The 25,593-nt window shown below is 53.1% G+C and overlaps 10 protein-coding genes and 1 non-coding gene across 11 annotated transcripts; 6 read left to right on the top strand and 5 right to left on the bottom strand.

Annotated features, from left to right (window-relative positions):
• Window positions 1-39: 39 nt before the first annotated feature.
• BDP55DRAFT_251946 (uncharacterized protein) lies at window positions 40-2,366 on the bottom strand. The gene is made up of 6 exons (XM_060566280.1): window positions 1,999-2,366; window positions 1,797-1,935; window positions 1,561-1,739; window positions 1,471-1,507; window positions 1,353-1,420; window positions 40-1,301 (listed from the first exon to the last, which is right to left on the bottom strand). The coding sequence occupies exons 1-6, from the start codon at window positions 2,092-2,094 to the stop codon at window positions 303-305; spliced, it is 1,518 nt and encodes a 505-aa protein (XP_060426492.1). The 5' UTR covers window positions 2,095-2,366; the 3' UTR covers window positions 40-302.
• Window positions 2,367-2,423: 57 nt separating this feature from the next.
• On the bottom strand, window positions 2,424-3,597 carry BDP55DRAFT_251977 (uncharacterized protein). The gene has a single exon (XM_060566281.1). It carries the CDS (start codon window positions 3,458-3,460, stop codon window positions 2,753-2,755), a length of 708 nt encoding a protein of 235 aa, XP_060426491.1. The 5' UTR covers window positions 3,461-3,597; the 3' UTR covers window positions 2,424-2,752.
• Window positions 3,598-5,881: 2,284 nt separating this feature from the next.
• BDP55DRAFT_558501 (phosphoesterase) lies at window positions 5,882-7,138 on the bottom strand (the record flags this gene model as incomplete). The annotated part of the gene is made up of 2 exons (XM_060569808.1): window positions 5,882-6,605; window positions 6,657-7,138. 2 exons carry the CDS (start codon window positions 7,136-7,138, stop codon window positions 5,882-5,884), a joined length of 1,206 nt encoding a protein of 401 aa, XP_060426490.1.
• Window positions 7,139-8,950: 1,812 nt separating this feature from the next.
• On the top strand, window positions 8,951-12,040 carry BDP55DRAFT_616077 (uncharacterized protein). The gene is made up of 3 exons (XM_060571263.1): window positions 8,951-9,866; window positions 9,936-11,678; window positions 11,742-12,040. Exons 1-3 carry the CDS (start codon window positions 9,216-9,218, stop codon window positions 11,826-11,828), a joined length of 2,481 nt encoding a protein of 826 aa, XP_060426489.1. The 5' UTR covers window positions 8,951-9,215; the 3' UTR covers window positions 11,829-12,040.
• Window positions 12,041-13,928: 1,888 nt separating this feature from the next.
• Window positions 13,929-14,711, top strand: BDP55DRAFT_558350 (necrosis inducing protein; the record flags this gene model as incomplete). The annotated part of the gene is made up of 2 exons (XM_060569794.1): window positions 13,929-14,158; window positions 14,225-14,711. The coding sequence occupies 2 exons, from the start codon at window positions 13,929-13,931 to the stop codon at window positions 14,709-14,711; spliced, it is 717 nt and encodes a 238-aa protein (XP_060426488.1).
• A 230-nt stretch (window positions 14,712-14,941) lies between these two features.
• Window positions 14,942-15,391, top strand: BDP55DRAFT_634984 (uncharacterized protein; the record flags this gene model as incomplete). Its single annotated transcript, XM_060572732.1, has 1 exon — window positions 14,942-15,391. The coding sequence occupies one exon, from the start codon at window positions 14,942-14,944 to the stop codon at window positions 15,389-15,391; it is 450 nt and encodes a 149-aa protein (XP_060426487.1).
• Window positions 15,392-15,850: 459 nt separating this feature from the next.
• On the top strand, window positions 15,851-15,943 carry BDP55DRAFT_t257. The gene has a single exon. It is a non-coding gene; the product is annotated as a tRNA-Trp (tRNA).
• Window positions 15,944-16,198: 255 nt separating this feature from the next.
• On the bottom strand, window positions 16,199-17,561 carry BDP55DRAFT_750593 (uncharacterized protein; the record flags this gene model as incomplete). The annotated part of the gene is made up of 3 exons (XM_060580619.1): window positions 16,199-17,095; window positions 17,170-17,338; window positions 17,391-17,561. 3 exons carry the CDS (start codon window positions 17,559-17,561, stop codon window positions 16,389-16,391), a joined length of 1,047 nt encoding a protein of 348 aa, XP_060426486.1. The 3' UTR covers window positions 16,199-16,388.
• An 836-nt stretch (window positions 17,562-18,397) lies between these two features.
• On the top strand, window positions 18,398-18,810 carry BDP55DRAFT_750586 (uncharacterized protein; the record flags this gene model as incomplete). Its single annotated transcript, XM_060580618.1, has 1 exon — window positions 18,398-18,810. One exon carries the CDS (start codon window positions 18,398-18,400, stop codon window positions 18,761-18,763), a length of 366 nt encoding a protein of 121 aa, XP_060426485.1. The 3' UTR covers window positions 18,764-18,810.
• Window positions 18,811-19,491: 681 nt separating this feature from the next.
• BDP55DRAFT_558506 (adaptin N terminal region-domain-containing protein) lies at window positions 19,492-22,794 on the bottom strand (the record flags this gene model as incomplete). Its single annotated transcript, XM_060569809.1, has 7 exons — window positions 19,492-19,650; window positions 19,706-21,669; window positions 21,721-22,055; window positions 22,111-22,400; window positions 22,456-22,499; window positions 22,558-22,571; window positions 22,646-22,794. The coding sequence occupies 7 exons, from the start codon at window positions 22,792-22,794 to the stop codon at window positions 19,492-19,494; spliced, it is 2,955 nt and encodes a 984-aa protein (XP_060426484.1).
• A 1,453-nt stretch (window positions 22,795-24,247) lies between these two features.
• Window positions 24,248-25,444, top strand: BDP55DRAFT_731476 (methyltransferase; the record flags this gene model as incomplete). Its single annotated transcript, XM_060579820.1, has 2 exons — window positions 24,248-24,541; window positions 24,623-25,444. 2 exons carry the CDS (start codon window positions 24,248-24,250, stop codon window positions 25,442-25,444), a joined length of 1,116 nt encoding a protein of 371 aa, XP_060426483.1.
• Window positions 25,445-25,593: the final 149 nt, after the last annotated feature.

The raw sequence follows: 25,593 nt of genomic DNA, 5'->3' as shown, positions 1-25,593 counted from the left end.
CATCTGATCTTTTCATTGTCAATCAAGTTCTGCGCTTGACTAGCCAGGATTCCACTTTGAGAGCGGTCTGGACAATGATTATACTGATAGTTAACATGATATTACTTTTTGACTATGTTCGTATTCGTGTAGATAATTGCCCTTGAGTTAACCCAACGCCTTGCGATGCAATGGTATCATCAATCTCCTAATGCTCACCCCCGGTGCCCCAGTACCTGTGCTGGAGTTTCCAAATTGAGAAAACAAAATAAAAAAATACCAAAGTCAAGTCTCTCAGCTCAACTTGTGTTTGCGTGTGTGCTTCAGCATCCCAATCGATGGTCTGAGAACGTCTTCCCATTCGCGCCGTAAATAGTTGTCGTCGTTCTCACATGAATCCCAGACTCAATAGAGCTCCTCCTCGTCACCGACTCCCCATCATGGTACCGGATCTGCGTCCTGACCTCGCCCCGCACCTTGTCGCCCAACTCCAGCTCGCTCTCGTTCGGCTCCACAGTCGTCGAGCGGAACGAGAAGAACTTCCTCCTCCTCTCCGCCATCCTCCTCGCGGCCCTCGCTTCGCTCGCAGCAAACTTCGCGTCGGCAATCTCTTCGTCTCCATCATTCACTGCGTTGTCGTCGCCGTCGCCGTCGCCGTCGCCATCTTCTGCCGACTTGATGGCGTATGCCATCCGGGATGAGGCGTTGGAAGCCTTCTTCGGCGCCGAGTTGGCATCCGCCGTGCCAATTGTGCTAAACATCTTGGGCCAGCCGCGCTTCAGTAGTATCCGGAGGGCGGGGAGGCAGACGACGATCATGGACACGGACGCCTCGAGACCGGACCAGATGAGGGGGTCCGTGAAGTCCCACGTCGGGTTGAGCGACCGCGTGAATGAGACGATGTACCGAAGGCGGATGCATGAGGTGATGAGGACAAAGATACCGAGACTGAACATGAATAAGATGCCTATCTTGGAGCGTTTCGAAGTGTTGAGGTGCCACAGGAGCGGAAGGGGCAAAGCGAGAATGATGAGGTCGTGGCTGATGCTCAGCCCGCCAGCCACAAAGGCTAGTGCGTTGATGTCCAGGCAGTGGTGCGGACCGAAATCTCCTTTCCAACCAAGCCAGTTGTAATCAAGGGGGATACACTGGAAAATCTGCATGAATAAAACCACCGTGGTCGATATTAAGATGTATGTCATGGTCGCGTACGTTGCCCATCGGAAGGACTTGTTCGGGAAGATTCTGAGGTAGAAGAAGAGTACTGAGATCTTGGTGAGGCCTAGGCAGGCGAGGTAGAAACTTTCGTCGATGAAGAAGAGCTGCCACAGTCAGCATCTGGTAGATTTTTCGTAGGCGACGATTTGTCTAACCTTTAATCCCAACGTGAGTTCATCTGGTTCGACCATCCAGATATCTTCTCCAAAGGCAACATGGCCGGCTGGGTGGTCGTTAGTAAAGACCATGGGATCCGAAAGATGCTAGACTTACCAAGTTGTCCAACGACGACGAACACGACAAACATGGCCTATATTCCGTTAGAATATGAGCTTTCAAGATTCCCTCAGAGATCCAACGTACGCCGCAGAACATCATGATCCAGTCGTCGGCCTCGAATCGATGCATCGTCGTCCATCTCGCGTATAATCGTAACGGGACCACCAGTATCCCGGTTATCTGGAGGATGAGTGGCACCATGATGTCCACCTTTCGCTCACGAACCGGGCGTTTGCATGCTTCAGCTTCTATCCTTGCAACGTCTGAATGACTGTCAGTTCACCCATTGCAGCTGCGGTTGTTGGGCGAGGAAGCCGTACCTATGGCCTCTAGTTTCTTGCACCGCTGGACGAGACATGTTTGCACGCTCAACCGCAGGTCATGATCACTGCAGATGCAAGTATCGTTTGTAGCAACCTTACAAGCCGATAGTGGTAACTTTTCGAGTGTACATTCCAGCTAAACGATGGGAATGATGTCAGTCAGGTCTCATAGATCTAAGAGATGGAAAGGAAAACCAACCCCACATTGGGGCAGCATAGCTGCGAACTCCAATAAGGAACCTTGAACTGCACCAAAGAAGGCGACCGCGACGCCGAGCAGTAATGATTGCCTCATGGCGAATGATGCTGATGATGATAATGATGTCTGAGAAGGCGGTAGAGAAAGGAAAGACGGGAAGGGGCAGAGAAGGGCTCGCCGTGACTAGGACGAATCTGCCTCAAATGTTTTGACGGACAACCACAGACGTTTGTCATGTCATCCAGGATTGATCGGGGTGACGGCCAACGTGGGAAGGACATCTGCGATATAAGACAGTGTGTGGGCTGCCGTCCGAGCAGGCACCGCTTCTTCAGGGGAACCATACGGGAAAAGCCAATGACAAGGGCAAACTCTAAGGTAGGTTGGGCACATCCGGTCCTAGTGTGTTGAGTAGCTCGGTGCCTATCAACTCTTAGTGAGCAAGCCCCTCTAGGTATACTAAAACAGTCCGGCCGGGGGGGAAGAGGGTACGGGTAATGGGCTCGAGAGTCAACAACAACATCCTACATACCTACCTCACTTGCTTACTTGCTCACCTACTTGGCCCTGCGGAGCCGTTCACCAACAACGCGGTCTGCGAAATCTCCAACACCCTTACCCGGATGAAGCCTTAACACGCGCATGGAAGAACTGGAAGTGGATGCCGCTTGTCATGGATCAGGGGTCTCTTCCCGTCGAACTCTCAGGAGCAACTTAGCAAGTCCGTGATACCTTGTTGCGCGTGTGTGGCTGGTCAACGGGCCCAGTCTGTGGCTGCGGGGCCAAGGATCGATGGGACAGACAATCGAACCTCGTGGCAGTGGATCCTCCGTCCATGCGTCTGGTCACTGGTGACTTGCGTGAGGTGGTGAGGTTGTTCTGAGCGGCGACGGATTCGTGCATGTCCAGTAGCACCGGAGGTCACAGTAAGTGCTCCAGAGTCCAGTTCCTCTTGGAACTCATGGGTTTCCATCCATCGCCCACTATCATCTTGCCGCGAAGGAGCAGGAACAGGAAATATGCTGCAAAGATGAAAAGCCAGCCGGTGGGATAAGATTACCGCCCATCTGCCTTTGAGAAACACTTCAGAAAGCCACTGTGCCCGCCCGCCGACCTGAAGAGAGAACCAAGTCATTGTGCTCTGTGACTGGACTGATTCGTGTTTGCCTTTTCGCATGGCAGGCTTGCCGAGTTTCATCGGATTTGCGCAGAGAAACTTGAGCACAACACGGACAACTCCATGAACCAAGAGGAGAGAAACGCGATTTACCAAATCTTGGCACCAATATCCACACGCCCAACCTGCGGAAAGCTCCTTGCCCTTCTTTGTGCTATGCCTCCCGTCCACCGCAAGGAACAAAGGGAAGAACAATCGCGGCACTTGACACCGGACGTACCATTGAGTAGATGGGTCCGTGCCTTTGGGGATCGTGTATGTAATCGAAATGCAGCGTCGATCCATGCAGGGACACAAGTGTCTCGGCCAAAGGAGATCCCAGGGCCAAGCCAGGCAGACTGGGCATCGGCCACCAATTCTTAGACTTCAGATGCGTCTAGCACAGGAAGACTCAGAGACCAGTGCAAACGCCGGACCAAGCTGCTGGCTAGCGAGAAATTGGGACGCGGCGTCGACATCTGATCAAGCATCGCGCAGTTCTCGGGATGCCCAAGCGGTACCCGCAATGTTGACACATTGGGTGACTGTTTCCCCCTCTTGAGTCCAACGGGAGGCTTTTGTTACACGATGGCAAGCTGGATACGAAACAGTAGTACAGAGACGGCTTCCAGCGTGCCAAAAGTGCCCGTAGGCATGTCAAATAGGAGTACGCCATTGTAGGTAACGCTTCTTCCGTGTTTCGGTTGTTCCGACGGGGGAATTGTCTCTTGATGAGGGGGAAATGTCTCTTCCAGAATTATGTCGCTATCCATGCTCGCGACTACATGCATGCCTCTCCGCCCACGGAGGGGAAAACTCATCGCACCGGTCTCATCCGTCGCAGGGAAAATCTCTAGTCGGCACTTGTTGTAGCATACGGTTGCAATCTGGAGTGCGACCTTGAGGGTTCCAGTGGTGACGTCGAAGAATGCTTCAAGAGCGGGGGGTTCGGGCGTATCTGGCGGTGGCTCAATGGCAGCCACCGGGCGCAGAATCGGCCTTGAAGAATATTTGCAAATCATTTCGTGCGTAAAACTGGCACATTCATTCCATAGACATTCCACGACGGATCAAGGACTAGATTCCCTCGTGTTGTTAGGGAGGCGCCGCTCCCCCATCTCCTGGCGCTAATACGCAAGCGCGACGACGGCTCTAGCTGGAGACACTAACCTGACATCGTGCTCTGCAGTCTCATCATTGACGGCTCAATGAGTGGCTGGCGTGGAACTTTGTTGGCACCGGCCGGCGAGTCGGCGCAGTTGGGCAGACTGAATGAGTTTGGGGCAAGTGAGTAGGCACGATTGAAAAGCACGTCAACACAGATATTTCACGACTGTAGTCTCGACCTCGGCCTGCGTCTAGAAGAACTACCACGACTCAAATTCAATCCCTAGACGGAGAATCTATTTAAATCAGGATATTTTTGACGCTTTACAATCTTGAGTCATGGTAAGACACGGGAGCATAGAGTCTGCTCTGGTGCAGCTCCAGTGCCGAATGAACTCCCACTTCTCGTTGTTCTATGACCATTTGTGCATCGATCGTCTCAAGGCCGTGACAAACTCATGAGACGGGTGATGCTGCGGGTAGTGTGCACCTCCCGTCGGCTGAAATTGTTGCGGATCGACCAAGCCTTAGTGCATCTCGAGATGGACCGAGGAATCATGATCCCCTCGTTGCCAGACGTTACGTATCTTCCGGAGGCCCGTTAGTTCACACTGCTTGCTGACGGGCCTGTTGAACCGACTTCTCAGCAGGTACAGAATACAACGAGTCGCCTCCTTCTCGCGTTCCAGGCAAGACCACAACCCAGATCGATCCAGACCGATAGCAAGATTGTATAGATTGATTGCGTGACTACATACGCCTGCCATCCTTTCGTTTTGGTGACGAAGCTTGCTGCTCAAATACCGCGAGGCGCGAGCTTACAACAGACCGCGACGCCGTAGGCGACAGCCTGGCTATACATTATGGGCAAAATGGGATCGCCGAAAAGTAGGACTGCGGCGGAAGCTGTCAAGGTGTCGCAAACAACCACATTCCCAAGCCTCAAAGATATCTCAAGCTTACCGTCGGCCAACCAGCCTCCGACAGCCCGTGGCGCAACCGGACGGGCATTTTCAAACTCTGATCCATCGTCAATCGAAATCTGCTTCCCCATCATCGTCCCGCGGCTCGGCCTGGGACACCAGAGCGCCGACTTCCTCAGCTGAGCTTCTTTGACAAGTACCACATGCGTCAAGTGCATCTCAGACATCGACCTCATTGATTCATCGGTGTCGGCTCCCACACTTTATGCTCAACTCCCATCCTGTGGCTTGCTCTAAGATAGCCATCCGCTGTCCGTCTGGGGTATCCCGCGCAGCGATTCTTTGTTGGCCCTCGGGAGATCGTCTAGTAATTTTCATGCCGAGCCGGGAACGTCTGTCATTATCAGATGGTCTAGTAGCTCAAATCGCAGGGCACATCGAGTGCTTATGATCGAAATGGCACCGAGTTGTATCAATGTGGATCGATATATTGTTTTCACACAACCTCGATCGAGTTGATAGGGCTCGTGGGAGTTGGAGATGCCGACTAAGGCGAAGAAGATGGTAGACTTGGACTGCTTTTCATCAGGCAAGACGTCCCAACCTTTCGTGCGTCCCAGCTGATCTTGCGGCCGTTACTTGGACGATCCCATATGCGAGCTCGTGGGGTGACCTTCGGCAGGGCATCCGGCCAACGCTACTGGACGGCTTGCGGGATGTACTGAGGTTGGAAATTGGCGTCATAAAGAGTACCATTCCCGTCGTATGGAGTCGGCTGGTTGTGGAAGACCCATTGTAGACGAGTACGCTCCAGAATTGGAAGTCCACTGGACCCGTTGAGAGCAAGATTCGGGGGTGGATAGGGTCGGAACTTGCTCGCATCCCCATTCAGCGGTCCAAAATACGATTCCGAGTTGTTCACCGAGGCCATATTGGGTGGATCTTTGTTCGGGACAAGCACTCTGCTACCGAGGTCTTGCACGAACTGGTAGATGTTGGCCCCAACATCATACCGGCCTAGGTTTGGCGTCTCCCAGTTGAACTGAACTGTCGACAACATTGAGTAATGCGTATAAAAGGTCTTGTCTTCCGTCCCCTTTCTGTCCTCGGGGAGCGCGCTGCCCAAAAGTAGTGACGCAATCTTGTTTGGTTTCCCGTAATCTTCAGACTCGTCGTAGGTAAGTTGAATGAGCGTACGCTCTTTGAAGGCGCCAGGGACTAGCATCGGCTTTAGGAAATCCTGTGCCCACTTTGTCGCATACTCTAGAGACGTATTGTGGCCGTCGTTCATTTGGTTGGGAGACATGAATACCCATTGGGGCACCTTTTTCTTCTCGAAGTCCGTCTTGAAGTCGTCAAACCCTTCGATATTGAGCAGGCGGGATCCGTTCAGGTTGATGGAGTCAAATGACACAAAGGGGCTGATAGAATATTAGCATCGGCGGATCCGGCAGGACCCTGGGCAAACCAACTTGTGTTTCCGTACATAGTCCCACTTCCCATCACCTGTTTGGCCGTCGCTGGCAGCCGCCAAGTAGCCTGGGCCGGGGATGTCTTCCATGTACGCTTTCCATGACAGACCCCTCCAGTCGAGAAGATCCACGATGGTCGATATGTTTAACGGGAGTCGGACCGGTTCGTCATGGTTCAGGCCAAAGTAGTCTCCAGCGAGTGCTGCAATATAGTTGGCCTGGCTGGGGTGGGTATGCGCGTAGTAATTGGTGAGCAAAATCCCGTCCTTCTTGAGATCAGCGATGTGGGAATCTTTAACGACTTTGGCAAAATCCTGTTGGGCAATCAACGTTAGCGAATGGAGTCTGCCATCAAGGGATGTGGGCATACGTGCTTGATTTTCCAGCCAGATGGAAATAAACCGATCGAAGCCCCTGCCGGGGATGTGAAAGGCTCCGACGATCGCCAGCAATCCGGTCAGAGAAAAGAAAGAAAGAAGCATCGTACAAAGTCCGTTAAACACCACTACGGCATCGCATTTGTGAATCAGCAACCTCGAAGAACAGAATGTTAATAATCGGGTGGTTTATTTTGTCAAAAAGTCACGACCCTTGGTGACGAGAAACAAAACAACCAAACTATCGCCACGGGCTCGCATCCGCCCCGGTTCACGTCTCAGCGTGCTACAATACACCGGGGCCATGGCGGCTGTGTGTCGCGCAGTCAAGCAAGCATTCCGTGCAGTGTTTGACGTCGATCTCCTTGAAACGCTTGAACGCCTCCATGTGGCACATTAGCTCAACGTCGGCCCATGCACCGATCTCGGAGCGATGATCCGTGGTGACAGGGATGTCTTGATCTGATAAAAATTCTGGTGGGTTGAAGAAAATCGCCGCGAGGATTGAAGGTTGCGGTTGCGTAGCCGCTGCGTGGACGATCGCGCGATGTAGTGCAGAGTCCGCAGGTCTGCAAAAGCTTTCTGGGCCTTTTGGTATGGGGTGTCCGTTCGTGTCGACTGGAGCGGATGGGGTCCCCAATCTGCAAGGGAACGTGAGTGGCCTCAACTCGCTGCAGCTGGAAAGATTTTTCTCCACAAGTGTTCAACGACTGGCCCGCATGGCTGGGCCCCGGTCCCATGTCTTGATCAGGAAGAATCCTCCAAACTCGAGAGTCGGGGACATTCACGAGACTGGATGGAGGTGTTCGGGATTCGGGGCCCGACAACAACGTTGTCCGCTGAAGCTGGGGAATCCATTGATTGACATTTTCCCCGTTGAGATGTGTCGTTGCCAGCAACTTCCATGCTTGTCAAGTTGTCATGTTTGACAAGTTTAGTGTTTTGTGACCTGTCGATCTAGTTCGTCGTTTCCCGCCGCTCTCCTCTGCAGCGCGGCCTCGTCTGGAGTCTCCAGTTCATGCAGGGTGAATATGCCTCGCTGTGTTGCAGTGAAGAACGTACCGTAGACAACCTTGAACCGGATATTTTGACCTGGTGAAAGAGGTTGGCGCCAAGGCATTCCCGAGGAATTGAATGACAAAAAAGATCCATTGATGGAGATGGCCCATCACGAAGACCGGGTTCGTCGGCAGGACTAGTGGCAGTCGGTGTGGCACAGCCCTGACTTCTGCATGGTCCGCCAGTACGGATAGAGCAGGTATTCCTGGAAACGTTCTGACGACATTAGAGGCATTTTTTTTGGGAGGATGCAACGGTGACTCGCGTGGCATTAACGGCCCCCTTTTACCGCTTAATGGCGTGTGTCACGAGACCTCGTTTGTCAAGTACAGATTGACTTTGCTCAGCCTAACCAAGCCGCATACTTGTCGCGCATTCTGCTTCTTTGCATATGCGTCATGCCAATCTCTCGCCGTGGTCTGCAGTATACTTGTGAAGCCAGAGCCAGCAGGTGGATAGGGGCGGTCGGTGTAATTCTCGTGATCGTGGACCGCCGTGAACATCTGCGTGGATGATCGAAGATGGAGGGCTTGTCATTTTAGGTAAAAAATGGTGGGAACAACGCGTCTTGCGTCGGCTCATCCCCATGTTCGGTCGGCTTGTGGGTTGCAGCTGTGGTGGGTGCTAGTGAACAGAATTTTTATCTGATCTTAATCCCTGCAGTGTGAGTCAAGAATGGGGACCTTTGAGAGGGGAAGGGCCGATCTAATCTTATCAGATGCCCCACATCTGACTGCCATAAAGGTGGATATCATTGCTCGGAGGGGTTCGGTTATACCACCTCGGTGCTCGGGATAGTCGGTCTTATGTAAGCTTTTTCGACAACGCTTAACATACTCCTACCTAATCCACATACAAGTGCTGTTAAGGTACTGACGACGCTCGCTCGGCGGTAGCTCACGCTGACTGACAGGGGGAAGTTTCTTCCCTTGGATTTCGAGTACATCTTGACAGCAAGCGGCAGGTGAAATGTGCCCACTCCGGACCGGAGGCTGATCCATTTGTCACTCGGTACTGATTGATATAACCGTGGTCGTGGCCTGTGTCTTGCGCGCGGTACATTTTCCCTTCGCTTTTGATCATTTTCGCCTCCCGCGCTACAAGATCGAGCCGCATCACCACCATGAATTCCGCCAACGATACAATGTCTCCCTCAGTGGATGACGGTGGGAGTCTTTCTCCCGCCAACTCACGCGAAGACGATGAGAACTCACAGCACCCCCGCAAGCGCCAACGCGTGCGTCTTAGCTGTCTGGAGTGCCGCCGGAGGAAGCTGTCCTGCGATAGAGGCTACCCGTGCCAGCGGTGCCTGAAGAGCGGCACACCGGATCGCTGCACGTACGAGACCAAGTCAGGTGCTGTATTGAACGCCAGCTCTGGCGTTCCGCCTGCCTTTGCACAGCTCGACTCACGGAGGAATGGCGAGCTGGCTGTTCCAGGCAAGGAAGCCGATGTTTCTCTTATCCGCGAGGCGGCCAAGGATCACGACCGTATCCGCCGTCTCGAGCTCGAAGTCGCTCAGCTCAAGACTCAACTCACACGACAGGCTATGTCTTCATTTGACGGAAGCACAATAGCCGGAACCAACTCACCACTCACTCAAAAGGATGAGACTAATGAAGCGCCTGCCGATCCTTGCGCAAACAACTCAGAGATTCAGTCATGCTGGCATCAGTATGGCGATGGGGACAAGTCAGAGCTCCGCTTTTTCAGGGGCAAGGAATTCAGAACGCGGTATTTTGGTCCTCACAACGCCACAATGGCTTTCATCGAGGTAGGTCTCTCACGCTCATATGAGCTCTTTTTCGTCTTCATGAAGAATTCTCATCTGACTGCCTTACAGTTGACTGGTCTGTGCCCCTTCATGAAGGAGACGGCAGATGAGTGGCTGAAGCCCGTGAAGGCTCATGACCGCAAGGACCGCAAGAAGCGCAAGGATGACAGAGACAAGTTCTACCTTCAGCCTGATTCCACGCTCGAAGCTCTCCTGCCACCAAAGGAGCACTGCGATGCTTTACTCGAGGTCTACATTGACCAGTTCGAGCAAATGCACCGCATCATTCACATTCCCACCTTCCGCAGAGAATACTCAGAGTTCTGGGAGAACCCAACCGAATCTCGCTATGCAGCACTCACCGCTCTTGTCCTTTCCATCTGCGCGGTAGCAAACTGCATCCACACTCACGAGTCTCTGAGATTCACCGGAATGATTTCCAACGCCCAAAATGCCGCTGAAAAGTGGATCAAGGCCGTTGAAAATTGGCAAGATCATCAGAGTGTGAAGCACCGAAAGCTCATCCACTACCAAATTGCATGCCTCCTGTATCTCGCCAAGCGGGTCAACACCGTCAAGAAGAAGCGCTTCTGGACGAACTCTGGCGCTCTCATTCAGGACGGCATCTCTGTCGGACTGCACCGGGAACCCGGCCACATGGGGTCCGGCAAGATTTCAGTCTACAACCAGGAGATGAGACGGAGGATCTGGGCGACGGTGCAAGAATTTGACATGCAAGCCTCTTTCGACCACGGACTGCCTACGCTGGTGAGCCAGCTGCATTACGATGTGCAGCCACCAAGAAACTTGGACGACGAGGACTTTGACGAAGACACGACGCAGCTCCCGCCTTCCAAGCACGGCAAGGAGTACACTTTCTCCTCCTACCAGAACCTGGCCCGCCAGAGTCTGCCGCTGCGCATGGAGTTGAGCCGCCTTCTTTGTGGCCCGCCGGGAGACCTCGACTATGACCAAGTCATCCGTTACACCAACGACATCACTCACGAAATCGACTCGCTTCCATCCTGGGAGCACAACAACAACAACACACACGGCGGCAAGAGACCACTTCTCGCCTACACTCTGCTCCACATCCAACTCCGTCAATACATCGTTCCCCTCCACCAACCGTTCCTCAAACTTCGCAAATCCAACGCCAAGTACCAGTACTCCGAGATCATCTACTACAACGCCGCGCGAGACATTGTTCTCCTGCACGACAAGCTCTACGAGCAAGGCATTCGCAGCCTCAACTTCCTCCGCGAGGACGCGCTGACCACAGCCGTCAACCTCTGCAGCGTCACGATGCTGCAGCCGCGCGGCTCGACAAACATGATCATGATCAACTCGCAACACACCGTCAAACTCCTTGAAAAGTGCCTGCACATGAAGGAAGACAGGATCCTCCGCTGCGGCAATAACGAGCCCTGGGGCTACTCCATCATGTGCTCAGCACTCGGCCTTCTCGAAGCCCACCTGGGCACAAAGACCACCGAACAAGCAAAGGCATCGTCTGCGGAACGGTTCGTCAACCTGCACTACAAGCTGCTGGCGAACCAGGAACCCCCGGTATCGAGTCAGCCATCAGAGCTGTCCAAGATTCCCGGATTGGAGGTTCCCGAGAGACCAAAGGTAAGCAATCCCGCCCATCCGTTGTTGTCGTTGTCGTCGTTCAGACCCGAACAGTGGCTGACTCGTTCCTCTCAGTCGGTTACGCCCTTCTCTTTCCAGGGCTACCCGTCTTCGCAGAACGCGATGGACGGGCTCCTGCCTCAACCCCTGCCGTGGATGCCACCATCCATTGATCCGCAGGTGAGTCTTCACGACTTCTCCCCAGCACTCCCAGCCCTCGTCGCTGACAGTGTGTTGGCAAAGGCGCAATCATACAATCCCGACTTTAATCTTGAAGCACTGGGATTGAATTTGAACGAGTTGTGGGGAGAATCGTGGGACTTTAGCTGATGCATGCGATGTTTGTGATGCCATTTTGATGTGCTTCTTGGTTACTCAAAAAGAAAAGCGAGCTCGGGCGGGTTGTTTGATCTGGGCAAATTGCCCTTGACCTGTATTTTGGAGGCGATGATTTGTCACGGACAGTTGTTACGATGTTCGGAAAGCTTTGTGATACCCATCTCAATTCCTCTCTCTCTCTCTCTTTTTAATCTAGACGTGTAATATACATACAATCATGTCGGTCTTGACTCACGATTTGAACACGAGGTCTTTCAATGTTTTTCGGTGAGCTGTTGTCCTTCTCATTTCGTCTTGGCTCGACATACCCTCTTCCTCCAGATGGTCCATCCGGGTTAGCAGAGACACTTTTTGCTACCGCAATCTCGCCTCACCCAAGCTTCATCCCCTCATTGAAGCCCACCGGAAGCGCCCCGAAAACCCGCCGTGTCGGTAGGGCCCGAGGACTATGACTCGAGCAGATTAGAATATTGGGCGACACGACGCCTGGACCACATCTAATAAGTCACCGGACCAGGACCAACTCATCTTCTCAGCAAAAGACCCTATGGTCCCCTCCAAATCCCCGATAACTTCCAGTCGTCTTCAATTGCCATGTGGAACTCCAAAGCTTGTCCGAGGCTTAAAAGAGAAAAGACATCCTAAATTCCCAATCGACCCGCCATTGCGACTCCACCTATACGATCTGTCGACATATATCCCTCGCTGCCACGAGTCGTTGTCCAACAAACCTCGTCGGGTACGGCGAGTTCCCAGCGTCTGTCGAAACCGTTGTAAAACGGTCAATCACTCAGCGCGGCACTACGACTCGCTGAGTCGCCAAAGGCAAACCCAGTTTCTCTCTGTTCTGACCTGCTGAGATCACCGCACAAGTGGCGAAATCTTTCCCCGCAAGGCGCATAACGTTACCCGCGTATTGCGGCTGAGCAGGCGGGCTGGGTTTAAGCGATGTTCATGCCATTCGTCAATTGTCGTCATTCTCGATATGCGAAGTCATCGATATTGTCATCAATAAATCTTCAACTGTTCTCGATCCATCCTACTCGGCCGAGCCAAGTAATGAGTTCCCCTCAGTCGGAAGAAACGTGGACTCATTTTACTCCACAACTCTCAACTCAATATCATTATCGGCGTGGATTTTCCGGTCACCGCCAAAGCGTTGTCCCCAAAAAACCCCCCAAGAAGCATTGATGGCACTTGACGTCTCGAGCGGGGGTGGAAAAGTGACTGGAGGGGATTATCGAGGTTACATGGTCTCCCACTGGCGGCGGACAAGATGCCAGATCCAGGAACCATGACAGGGATCAGCTCGGCACCTTCAAGTGTGACCCTGTAACGCTACAGGACCACCCCTCCCCTGTTTCTTCAGTTTCCCTCCAACCACCTTCTCCTTTGCGGCCCCCAACGGGCAGCTGGCCGTAGTGGTTCCCTAACTCCACGACATCGACCGTTTGTCTCTTCCAAGGGTCCTGTTATACGCAGTAGAGAACGGTAGAACCTGAAGCTGTGAGGGGGCTCGGGCTACTAGCACCGGCACGCGGCATTTGTCCCTTGTCCTTACAGACCTCACATGGCCCAATTGCGTCGCAATGCCATGCCACGGGCGGGGTCAAGAGGCCGTAGACAAGCTCAGATGCTCGAATGATTTACCATCTAGCATCTAGAAGGGGGGCACCGTAGCCTCGGAGATGATGAGCTTTGTGGGATATTGGCTCCTTCGCCCTGGTACTGTGGCCCCTTGCTGACACCTTCTTTCTTGCCCGCGTGGATGAATGGCTTGTCGTGAGAGGACCAAGAAGACACGAGAGTTGTCCGTCCGGGGGAACCTATAAGATGCAAGACGACGCTGATCGGACGCAGGAACAAGGCCTGGTCTATCACAACATCCAAGTTTTGCCAGTCTCCTTCTCCCCTTGGCCGAGTCAGATTCCCCACGTCACAGCCGTCATCTGCAGTCGTGACAGTTTCAGACATCGGATACACATATTTAGAGACGATCTCCCGGTTCATCTGAGAGGCACTTATCTAGTACCTCTTCACCTCACATCTCTCTCGCCACCTCTTCACATCTAATCACACCTCCCGTTCACAATGGCGCCTTCCCTCTTCCGTCTTGCTGCGTGGCTCGCTGCCGCTGCCGGCTCCGTCACCGCCGCTCCCCTCGAGCGCCGCGCCGTCATCGCCCATGATGCCGTTGTTGGCTTCCCCGAGACCGTCCCCTCAGGCACCGTTGGCACCTTGTATCTCAAGTACAAGCCCTACCTGAAGGTCTTCAACGGTTGCGTGCCCTTCCCTGCCGTGAACGCTGCAGGTGATACTGGGTAAGCTCATCTCACTCACTTGAGAAACATCTCACTTTGTTCTCTTCTCTAACCCCCAATCCACAGCGGCGGCCTCGCCACATCCGGCTCTTCAAACGGGGGATGCTCCTCCAGCACCGGCCAAGTCTACGCCCGCGGCGCCTCCTACAACGGCGCATATGCCATCATGTACTCCTACTACATGCCCAAGGACTCGCCCTCCTCCGGCCTGGGCCACCGCCACGACTGGGAGAACGCCGTCGTCTGGCTATCCGCCGCATCGACCTCGGCCACCGTCCTCGGCGTCGCCGTCTCCGCGCACGGCGAGTACGACACCAAGACATCGGGCATCGACTACACCGGCACCAGCCCCCGCATCGGCTACCAGAGTGTCTGGCCCGTCAACCACCAGATGATCTTCACCAGCGACGTCGGCGGCCAGCAGCCCCTCATCGCGTGGGAGTCCTTGACCGACGCCGCGCGCACCGCGCTCACGAACACCGACTTTGGCAGCGCCAATGTGCCCATGAAGGATGCCAACTTCAACACCAACCTCGGCAAGGCTGTCTTATAAGAGGGGTTTTTCGCACGACTTTCCACGCATTTGTGAAGAGCTCCGGGAGAAGTTGACTGGGAATGATGATTATTATTTAATTGTGAGGCTAGCCACTTAGCTGGCCTCGTGGATGACTTCATGCAAATATCTTAGTCTTACTGAGGAGCGAGGGCTTTTGAAGCTCTCTGATGATGGCTCCGTAATACATAAACCTTTTGTAAACTTTTCTTTCTTTGAGCGTATTCGCAATGCATGTGATGAACAACTGCGATAACACAGCCAGTCCATTAGATACGGCGGCTTCGGCTACCGGCGACCTCCACATAAGAGAAACTAATAATCATCGTCGTCGTTCAAGCAACTCGCCGAAAGAGGAAGCTGAAGCAACCCGTCAAAGTCCTTCGTTTCAGCATTTTGCCATTGCGAAGTTAGAGGTTGTCGGTTCGGGCATTCAACGGGCAATCCCGCCAACCAGCAAAAGCATAATTGACAAGCCGCCCAAGTGCCAGGCCAGGATGGTCGCTGCTGACAGTGCATGGCGACCGAGGCTTGGAATTTTGGAGTCGCTTGGAGATCGTGCCAGGGCACTTTTCTTGCCGCCTGCCGAAGAGGGTAATCGAGCTCCGATGCGGGCAACTCAAATCGCTGGAGCCCAAACCGCACATCACAATCAAGTCAATCAACCGACGGCGGATTAAGCGCTTGTGATACTAATCGAAATCGAGATGGGTTGCCGATCACCCGCTATCACAAGTTGTTCAGGCTGAAGTTTGGCTCTGGAAATGCCATTCGGGTCGAAATGGCCTGGACACACATACACGGTGGCTGGTTCGCAAAGAGCTTTGGCAACTCCCCGTGTCTCCGACGAACCTGTGGAGATGACGGATATGTCGGCAGCATGCCTTGTCAATTCAACCTACAAGCAGTCAGCCCACTTTGTGAGTCTCCGTTTGTTGAAGAATATCCGTTCGTCGTCCTCGACGTCGAGTTGTTGCGCCCACGTGGTGGTTAAGGTTGTGGCCGAACTGGGGCGTTCTGTGGCTCAGGTGGAGCTGGGCCCCGCACACGGGCAGCACTCCGATTCCGAGGCCGCAAGCTGCGCCTTCTGCACGATTCATATGCGGCATTTTTGCTCGGACTTCCAACAACCAGCATCTGGCCCTCTGGCGCAACGGTAGCGCGTTCGACTCCAGATCGAAACATCTCGAGATGCCATCGAAAGGTTATCCGTTCAAATCGGGTGGGGGTCATTTCTTTTGCTTTTATGACATCTACCACATCAAATTTTTTTGTTTTGGGTTGTTGGAGTTTTAAATGAGTTAGTTGTTTTGGCTATTCTGAAGTCGGATATGAGCTTTTGTTGGGCACGGACCAAGCAAACCTTGTTGTCAGGCTCATCAGACTTCCCCACGGTGGTAAAGCTCCCATCCAGCTTAATCCATCAGTGATTCACTGGGAAGCATTGTAACGGGGGGCTCGGGGAAGGCATGATATGAACGCAAGTTTAATCTCTGTTGTCTCCTCGACTATTCTTGTTCAGTTGACGAAGAATCTACCTAATTGCGAGCATTATCACCAAGTACCTACCCCAAGGCCAAATACTCATAGCATGGAAGACATGCCACATTCCCCTAAGCAGTTTGTCCCAGAATTGAGCTTGACAAGTATCTCTGCCAAGTATCATTGGATTATCCATTAAACATATCCGTACTTCTCGTCCTCCATCGGTCTCACAACTCGTTCATACACCTCTTGCCGGAAGTCCTGATCAGTCAAGTCCAGGTGTTCTCGATTGAACTCTTTCTCGATGCAGCATCTAACCGCGTTGGCATAACTTGAACTTCCCAGCTCGTGACGCAGCACTCGATACGCCGTCAGTCTATCGCACATCAGCCGTGAGTCGCCGAGCATTGCCTTTTTCGTCGTCATTGCGCTTCGACTCCATGGTTCTTCCGCAACCGAGCTCCTCGCGAGTAGAATACCGAGTGAGACCAACGCTTCATTGCGACAACCGAGTGAGGGCGTCATTTGTTCCACTAATCTTCCGTCCATTTCGGGTAGGGTAGCCATGACAAAAGTGTCGCTGTAACGAAGTAAAGAGTCCTTCCTCAAAAACAAGATATCGCGACTTGTGACTATATCAGAGTCCAGAGCAGCCTGGAGGAAGTCATTACCCGCTGGTCTGTCGGTAACGACTGAGCCTTGAGCCATTTTGAGTTGATGGTAGCGGATAACAATCTCTTCCCACATAGACCCTTGATGGAACCCGGCAGCCTGGTCAGCTATGCCGAAATTCATGGACATAGTAACCTCAATCTCCCGTAGGATCTCGTCACTACGGCGAGCTATTTTCCCAAGTGCCTGCGGCATAACTTGCAGATATATTTCATGCGAGCAACTGCCTGGGAAACTGGACAGTAGCGCTCGGTGTACTCTTCCTGCCAGTTCGTGAACTAGCTGCATGGTTCTGCCTCACGTTCGTGATGCTCTTCTGGGACCATTTCGATGCTTCGATCGACCAGCGACTCAATATCGGTAATATTGTCCTCTATGATTACCATTGATCCCGTATACGTTGACTTTCCGATAACGAACATGACGTATTTCAGCGCTGTAGCCAAAGGTACGCTGTTCGATGGAATATGCTGGGTGAGAGTGAGCACGTGAATCCCCTTGAAACATAAGACTTGTCCCTACCTCGTCATTCAGCGGCAGATCGATCGACTTTGATATGTCTTCGATGGCCAATTTGATCTCTCCGACCTTTTCTAGTAGGATCTGATAAGACTTCAGGTTCAACAGTCTGTCTTCAATCATCTTGCGAACGGAATCCTCGTGCCACGAAAGACCAAATGGGTCATTAACCATGTGATCGACCCTAGAATCCGGGACAATGCCAGTCGGAAGCTTCTCCCTCACATCTTGAAGCCTGATTCTTTCATTCTCGAGGTCGGTGATTAGGCTTTTGAGTTCTCTGTCATACCTACGTCAAATTCGTATCGCCGAGGCGCCGTGTCGATAATGCTCCAATGCCGATATAAGGAGCGGTATGGTACCGAGGACCACGCCCACCACCTCGATGCCGGACAACTTTCAATTCTGGTCCGAAGCCTTGAAGATCACCAAAGCTTTAAGGTCTAGCCTTTCAAATTCATGGCCGTAATATGCCAGCCCATCATGCCACCCCTCTCTATCATTTGCACATTGAGGGGAGATAAGCGCCCAGCTACGATAGATCAGCCTGACGTGGCGCTTTTCTCGTCAATGCGGGGAAATACCTGATTAATCAATCGAAGGAGGCCTTCATGATAACCTCCAATAGTCCGGTCGCGTTGCCCATTATCTTCAAGGTGCCACAGCGACAGCGTCCCTGTCCTTCATGGGGCACTGACTTTCATCGTACTCTTTGAACCCCGTTCTAGACGTCCATGGACGTATCTCTGAGCTGTAGGGTTAATTGTTGACTTCTGAAAGAGATATACATGTCTCTTAGTTCCCATTCAAGGACTAACCTGACGAGTCTCAGCGAGCATCTCGATCCACCACCCTTGGCGGGACGCCAGCTATTCTTACAAAACTGATCCAACATCATACAAAATCAAAGACATACGAACCCGCTTCTCTCCACAACAGACTGGCGTCTCATTATGGCGTCGGTTATTGAAGAAGTCGCCTTCCAAGCCATTATCTCTTTCGAATAGTTGATGAGATTATGGCGTCCGCATAACGAAGGACCTTCTGTCGTAACTAACCTTCCGAGTCTCAAAAGCGATCTATTCCAGTTGAAAAAGTGGCACGCAGACTTCAACACTTGCGACGTCACTGAGATGGATGGAGGCTACCTAGACCATCATCTGCGCAACGCATCTCACATTCAACGCCAACTCCTGAAACTACTGAACGGTCTTAAAGAGTCAATATGTGATTCGGGAAAAATCCTCAAAGGACAGACAGTTCCATGGGACAAGCTGAGCGACGAGGAACTTAAAGCTTTCAAACGTTTGAACACTGTAGGTGAGGTAAACAGTTCGCTCAAGGTTCCGATTGCTGATAAAATAGGCTTCGATTGAGAAGTTGAAGACCGGCTCGGCGCAATGGTGGGCAATGAAGCGGCGTCGAGAAGAAGTAAGAGGTCGTTCCGATATGACCGAAGGTCAAAAGTTTGATCATTGGTATCATCAACCGACTCCCGCCTTGTAGCCGAACACAGTTCGTACGATGGGGCTTCGGCAGCCCTTCAGGAAGTCAGTCTTGCGAACCCCAACGGCAAATCCAGCCCGCCACAGATTCAAGCCTCGCTTCGTGCGTTTCCTGCCATTCCTCGGGTACATGAGTGACCTCAAAATGGTCTTATATGGCGAGGCTGGCGTTACGCACAAGTAGTTTGGATAATCTTTTTCAGAATCAAGTCAAACAAAAAGCCCCATATCACAGGCAAGAGATACATCATGGATATCAATCTTGACAAACATATACTTTTCATTAAGTCCCCCAACAACATCACCTTCCCACCCCTAAAAGGAGCATCTTCAACTACCTTACAAGGGAACGACTGCTACCACGATGCCTCCCGACGCCAACCCTGGTAGCTTTGCCATGCAAATATAAAACAAAAGCCACACTCAAAAACCAAAAACAAGAGATGACAGCAAGGCACACAGGGAAAAAAAAGGGGGGAATGGACTAAGGTAGAAAGGGTTGTGGGGTATGTGTCATTACGAAGAAAGTGGTTTTTGTTTGTGTGTGAGAATGTGTATTACAACGGTGGTGGTGGACTGCCTGCCTGCTTTTCTTTGCGCTATGTAACCAGAATATTGCTAAATGCGTCCGATATCTCGGATGGTGTCGGGGCTTGAAACTTTTCTGGCGTGAAGCCAGCGGCGAGACGGTCCTGCATAATCTTCAGGAGGACAGCGGGGACGCTCTCGTCTGTAGCGCGGATCGTGAGACGAATCATCTAGGCAGAGTCAGTAATCAATCTTTCTCATTGTGGGTTTCAGGGGTAAACAAACCTTGGTTCCGTAGTTCGGCTCAAGACGCATCAAGCAACCAAATTTGCCCGCCTCCGAGGTGTGCAAGACACTAGCACCGACAAAGTTCTTCGCGTTGGGGTCGACACCGTCCAGGACACGCCATCGGAAGCCCTCGACCGTCTGCCGTACGAAGAACTCGTTCAACTCTCTATCCGACTTGCCAGGTGCCAGACCAAAGATTGCTTGGGCCTCACGAGGAGCGCCGCCAATCTGCTTCCAGCGCCTGAAGAAGTCGTCGGCGGTGAGATCTGCGGGGTCCATAAACTTGTGTGCGGTAATGGGGAGCTTAAGGGTAACAGCCTGCAAGGCACCAGCAAGGTAGCTGACGCGTATCGTCGGGCTCTTATCAAAAACCCTCTTCGACTCAAACATGATGACCTGCTGAGACTGCCCGTTCTGATAGATTGTGCTCTCCGGCAGATTCTTCACGTCCCATGTAAGCTTGCCCTTCTCATTTTCGTCGAGATCCAGCGTTGTGGTGAATGACCCCAGCGCCGTGGGGGTCTTGTTCTTGAAGTACAGGATCAGACACGCCATCTGACCTCTGTACTCGGCACGCACACCGACTTGAATCTGACCATCCTCGTACAGCACGCCTTCGCCCTTGAGAACAAGTTTGTTGTAGCCAACCTCCCAGTTAGGAGACAAGTGAGCTGCGCTTGCCAAGTTCGGTGCCTTCGTCTTTGGTTCGGCAGGTCCGAGGTTGTTCATGTCCAGGCCAGCCAAATCGTTGACACCATGGCCGTGGCCATTCGTTCCGTTCGTGCCTCCATTGGCCGCGTGTGAGTGACCGTTCGTGTTTGTGCTGAAGGTCCGCTTGAGACCTCCCTCCTTGGCCATCTTCATCTCTGCCACATCTGCGTTCGCATCCTTGCCACCGACAATCCAAGTCCTCTTATCGCTAGTGTTGGCATGCTTCTGATGCACTCTGGCAAGCAGTGCAGATTGTCGTTCGGAGAATGGCGGCATTTCGTCGCATACAGTGCGAAGAAGGTCGTCTGTCGGCAGTGTGGCGAGCGTCAGGTACTCGCATGCTCTCTGCTGAAGTTCAGAGTCGAGCGTGTGGCTGAAGACCTGGAATGCTTTGAGAAGTTGGGGCTTGATTTCGGGGAAGAGGTTGACAAATTTGACATAACATGAGAGAATCATAGCCCTTGTACTTGATGAGCAGGCGGCAACCTTGCTCTGAAGAGCCATGAACTGCTCAATGGGACTGCATTTGGGCTGATCGGCGATAAGATGGCCGAACTCGCCCAAGATATAGGCTCCGATCTTGACCAGGGTCTCGTGGCAATGGTCCGACTTGACGTACTGCAAGGAGTGCTGAGCCGCATAGACCTGCAGCTCCTCGTTGTTCGTCACAATTTGTATGACACGCTGCCACACCTCGTCGCTGACGTGATCACCAGCCATGGCAATCAGACGCAGTGAGATATCCACATACCATTGGACGTCAGTAGCATAACGTTCAGTCAAAATGGCAATCTTCAACACCATCTCCTCTCTTATGGCGAAATCGGCGTTCTGGAGGTAGTGGAGAAGTTCGCCAACGATGACCTGGGCATTAGACGAGTCGCACATGCTGTAGAGAAGGTCGAGACCTTTCCTCCGCACACTGATATCTCTGTCCTTGAGTGAGCCGAGAATGACGTCCTGGTGCTGCTTGATCGGTTCCAGGGTCTCGATGCGGGCTGCCAGGTGTGTCATTGCCTCCAAACCCAAGTATCGAACGTTGGTTTCCCTTGATGTCAGGAATCGTCCCAGGCGAGATGAGATTTGCTTCAGCAGAGCCTGCTCGTTATCCAAGTGAATGATGAGGTTGATGGCCTCGAAGAGCACAGCATTCTGTGCGTTGTTTTGCTGAACATTCTTCGTCTGCTCCATTGCGAGATTCAGAATCTTCTGCAAAGACTCTCGGATCATCTCACGGACGTGAGTGTCATCTGTGGCAGTCAGTACGTGGTAGTTGAGAAGCAGTGCCTTGTGCAACTCACCTGAAGGAGGAAAGTACTGCAGCAGACGCAGAAGCTTGACCTGGAGCCAGGGGCAAGGAACCTTGTAGTAAAGGTAGTCCGGAGTGTACTCCCCATCAATCACTATCCTCTTTATCCTTGCTGTGGCCTTGGCGTATGCTCCCTTGTACGCATTCGCATTATCCTGGGCAAGAGCCATGACCAGAGATGTGACGGACAGAGCCACTCCGACGTCCACGTCATCCAAAAGCGATATTATGCGCTCGGCCCATTGTGGCTGGACAATATCGGGGTTCTTGCGGTATAGACGGAGGAGTGTGAGCGAAGCCTTCTTCTTCACGAACGCCTTGGATGTTCTATATCGCTGCTGTTAGTCACTGGCTTGTTAATCAGGGGGTTGACCGAACGTACGGCGAAATCAGAAGCCTGTGGACCTCTCCGCTCAGGGCCTCTCCCATTTCCCTGCCACCTACGTTGGCAATTGCATGGAGAGCCAGGCAGTTGAACAGCTCATTATGGTCCAGCAAGTCCTTCCGTATACTGTTGACGACCAGATGTAGCAGCTCGTGCTTTTCGTGAAGGAACAGGGTCATGGCGAGGTATCCAATCTGCTTCTCCGAGTATTTGTTCGCCGAGATGAGGTTGACGGCCTCGAGATGGCCAAAGTCGACGTTCCATCCGAGGATGTAGATGTAGAGGAGCTTCGTTGATTGTCAGCACGAGACATTAGCCAATGCGGCCCAGAACAGTCCGTACCTTGCACACGTATTTCTTCTTGTGATAACCGCTCAGATTTCCATCTGCAAAGGAGTTAGCACATGAGCCTCGCAGCGACCGACCGTCGCAATGGACCCGTACCTTTGAACTTTTGTCTGCACGTAGAACCTCTTGTTAGCACTTTGTCGCGAGACAGCGCAGCATGACATCCCGGGAGGTGCGTGCTCACCGAATGTTGGCCAGCTCCTTATTGATTCTCTTCTCTTCCAGCTCCCTAGCTCTTGCGTTTCTCAAATCGGCGATGAATTGCACCAAACCTCGCATGTTGGAGTTGTTGCTAGTCGAGCGGCCGAGGAAGCCGCTCGCGGAGGAAGACATGGCTGCGGTGGTTGTCGGGTTCGACGGATACTCTGTTTAAAGCTGTCTCCTCTGTCCTCCAAAAAGCCTCTCCCCCTCTTCTTCGCGGGACGGGACGGGGTTGAGCTGGTTGGTGTTGTTGGACTTGCTAGGAGAGTTTCGCGGTAGAGCGGCGCGGATGCGGGATGGTTTGGGTGGTGTATTTGGCGTCGTGTATATGTTGTTGTCTGCTCCGGTGCGAGCGATGGGCAATCACTCCATGCGCGCGCGAGGGGTCCTTTTCTTTTCGTATTTCTGCTCGCTTACCCCAGCTGGCCTGCTGATTGCTGCGTGGAGTTTTTGGGGTGATCAACGGTCGGATCGGTGGACGGCGGGATTGTGGACTCGGCGACTCGAACTCGAAACCGGCCGGCAAGTGCCGCTGCGTGTCTTAGCAATGCGTTCCCGTCGAGTAATGAGGATGCAACCAGGGGGTTATCGACAATCGATAGAAGCTGGTGGTTGACTCAAGATTGAGTTCGGCCTTGTAGGGGTTTCGGCGTCGATTCGCGATGTTGCACCGGGAGGAAGTGGGAAATGGGAAACAAAACTCCAAGTAAAGGGGTTCGAGGGGCTTTCGCGGGCTTGGGAGAAAGCGAGACTTTAGAGAGGCCCGGAAGGCTTGGGATTGGGAATGCAGCCAATGTGTGGAGATGGGCGACGGGCCACCCAGCTGCACATTGGACGTCTGAACGGGCCCGTCAAACCACTACTCTGAGTCTGAGGTACCTCTGCTTGTACTTCTTCGCAGGTGATGTACCTCTCACCTCAGCGAAAGCATCCAATGCCTGATTGTGTGTCTAGTAGTCTACAACACGCAACACGGGCAACAACAGCTGCTGCGACTTGGACGTCAAGGCCGTCAGGTAAGCGTCCCAGCGTCCGTCAGGTGCTTGCTTGTTACACTTGTCCCCCATAGACTGAGCTCTTCACGGGCGGCCTGCTGCTGTGCGCGGAGTGTGCCCGCTGCTTGGAGACTGGGCGCGTCAAGGGTGTTGCAAGGTACTTCCATCGACCTTCTTCTCAAGCCATTGAACATGGTCGCCGTTGCTGACTGATGAAATTTGGGGAGAGAAAGTCAAGAGAGGGGACTTTGACCGGGGGGGGAACTGGACGGCGGACGCACGCTACGAGCCCGTGCAGCAGCGAGACCTCCCCCAGTCAAAAGGTACGTACAAGCGTACGCTAAGCTAAATTTGTTCCCGTCAATTGGCAAGCTCCAAAGTGTGCTGACAACCCGACCCAAATGCTGCATCATCGAAGTCGCTGAAATTCCCATGCGGAAGGAAAGAGCTGCCCTCCCGCCTGTCAATCCATAATAAGAAAACCTTCTTTTGTTCAACAAAAACCCAAATCCTACCACAGACCATAGCCGCCGCTTCTTTGTTCTCCTGCAGGCCTCTCAATCCCAGGAAGTCACACAGCCTTTTCCCACATGTCCGTCTCAGCGCTCCGGTGCAGATATGCGCCGCCGGTGATGAACTCCACGATCAGACGGGTGGTGTGCCTCGCCGCCGCACCGAGCTCCCGGTTCCTCGCCGGACCCTCCACCACAACCACACGCCGGTCCTACGCCGTGACATCCGGCGGCGGCTCTGCAGCCTTTCAAGTCTTCAACCGTCGTACAAAATGGCTGCAGAAGGAACGCGCAGCATCGAATCCCGACGCCAGCCGGCAAGCAGACTATCTCAAAGATGAGGTCGCAAACCGGCTATGCGAGAGGTTACTAGTAAGAATACGCAACCATCATCAATGGCCAATGCCTCCAGTAGAGACCACCAAATACTAACACAATTATCATTCTTAACAGGACATCAAACGAAGCTTCCCCCGCGCCCTCGACCTAGGCGCAAATTCCTGCAACGTCGCCCGCGCCCTCACCCGCGAGAACCCCGACCCAGACCCCTCAAAACCAATCTCAGCCCCTCTCGCCTCCCGCATAGACGAGCTCGTCGCCGCTGAATCCTCCCACGCCCTCCTCCACCGCGACGCCGACCTCCCGTTCAATAACGACATCAACATCACCCGCACCGTCCTCGTCGACGAGGAACACGTTCCCTTCGAGCCCGCCTCCTTCGACCTCGTCCTCTCCTCCCTCTCTTTACACTGGATCAACGACCTCCCTGGTGTCCTCACGCAAATCAACAATGTCCTCAAGCCTGACGCTCCCTTCATCGGCGCCATGCTCGGCGGCGACAGCCTCTTTGAGCTGCGCACTTCCCTGCAGCTCGCGGAACAGGAGCGCCGTGGCGGCATATCCCCGCACGTCTCGCCCCTCGCTGACGTCCGTGACGTGGGCGGGCTGATGCAGCGCGCCGGCTTCAAGATGCTGACCGTCGACGTCGACGATATAGTGGTCGACTACCCGGATACGTTTGCGCTCATGCAGGACCTGCAGGCCATGGGCGAGGGCAACGCCATCCTCGGCAGGGAGATGGGCGCCATCAGGAGGGAGGTGCTGCTGGCCAACGAGGGCATCTACAGGGAGCTCCACGGCAACGAGGACGGGAGCATCCCCGCCACCTTTAGAATCATCTACATGATCGGGTGGCACGAGGGCGGCGACCAACCCACGGCGCTGCCGAGAGGAAGCGGAGACGTGAACCTCAAGGATATCTTAGAGTCCAACTAGAAGTGATGTTGCACCTTGGCACATTGTAAGAATCGACTGTAAAACCTGTAAAACCAAAATCAAAACAAAAAATCTATGGCTTTCATTCATTGGCACGCCAGTCTTTTCTAGTTTTGAATTTCGTAAAAAAGACACGCCAAAAATCCGAG

Source organism: Colletotrichum godetiae (assembly GCF_030913485.1).
Source record: "Colletotrichum godetiae strain CBS 193.32 chromosome Unknown BDP55scaffold_38, whole genome shotgun sequence".
In the NCBI taxonomy this organism is placed as follows: domain Eukaryota; kingdom Fungi; phylum Ascomycota; class Sordariomycetes; order Glomerellales; family Glomerellaceae; genus Colletotrichum; species Colletotrichum godetiae.
The sequence above is the reverse complement of the archived record's forward strand: the minus strand, read 5'-3'. Positions and strand labels throughout refer to the sequence as shown.

Bases quoted from the DNA above. Each gene is read 5' to 3' on its own strand.
- BDP55DRAFT_616077 (XM_060571263.1), top strand. From the start codon at position 9,216: ATGAATTCCGCCAACGATACAATGTCTCCCTCAGTGGATGACGGTGGG. The intron at 9,867-9,935 runs GTAGGTCTCTCA...ACTGCCTTACAG, and splicing joins CCACAATGGCTTTCATCGAG to TTGACTGGTCTGTGCCCCTT. The intron at 11,679-11,741 runs GTGAGTCTTCAC...GTGTTGGCAAAG, and splicing joins CACCATCCATTGATCCGCAG to GCGCAATCATACAATCCCGA.
- BDP55DRAFT_251977 (XM_060566281.1), bottom strand. From the start codon at position 3,460: ATGGATCGACGCTGCATTTCGATTACATACACGATCCCCAAAGGCACG.
- BDP55DRAFT_251946 (XM_060566280.1), bottom strand. From the start codon at position 2,094: ATGAGGCAATCATTACTGCTCGGCGTCGCGGTCGCCTTCTTTGGTGCA. The intron at 1,508-1,560 runs GTACGTTGGATC...AACGGAATATAG, and splicing joins GGATCATGATGTTCTGCGGC to GCCATGTTTGTCGTGTTCGT. The intron at 1,302-1,352 runs GTTAGACAAATC...TGACTGTGGCAG, and splicing joins AACTCACGTTGGGATTAAAG to CTCTTCTTCATCGACGAAAG.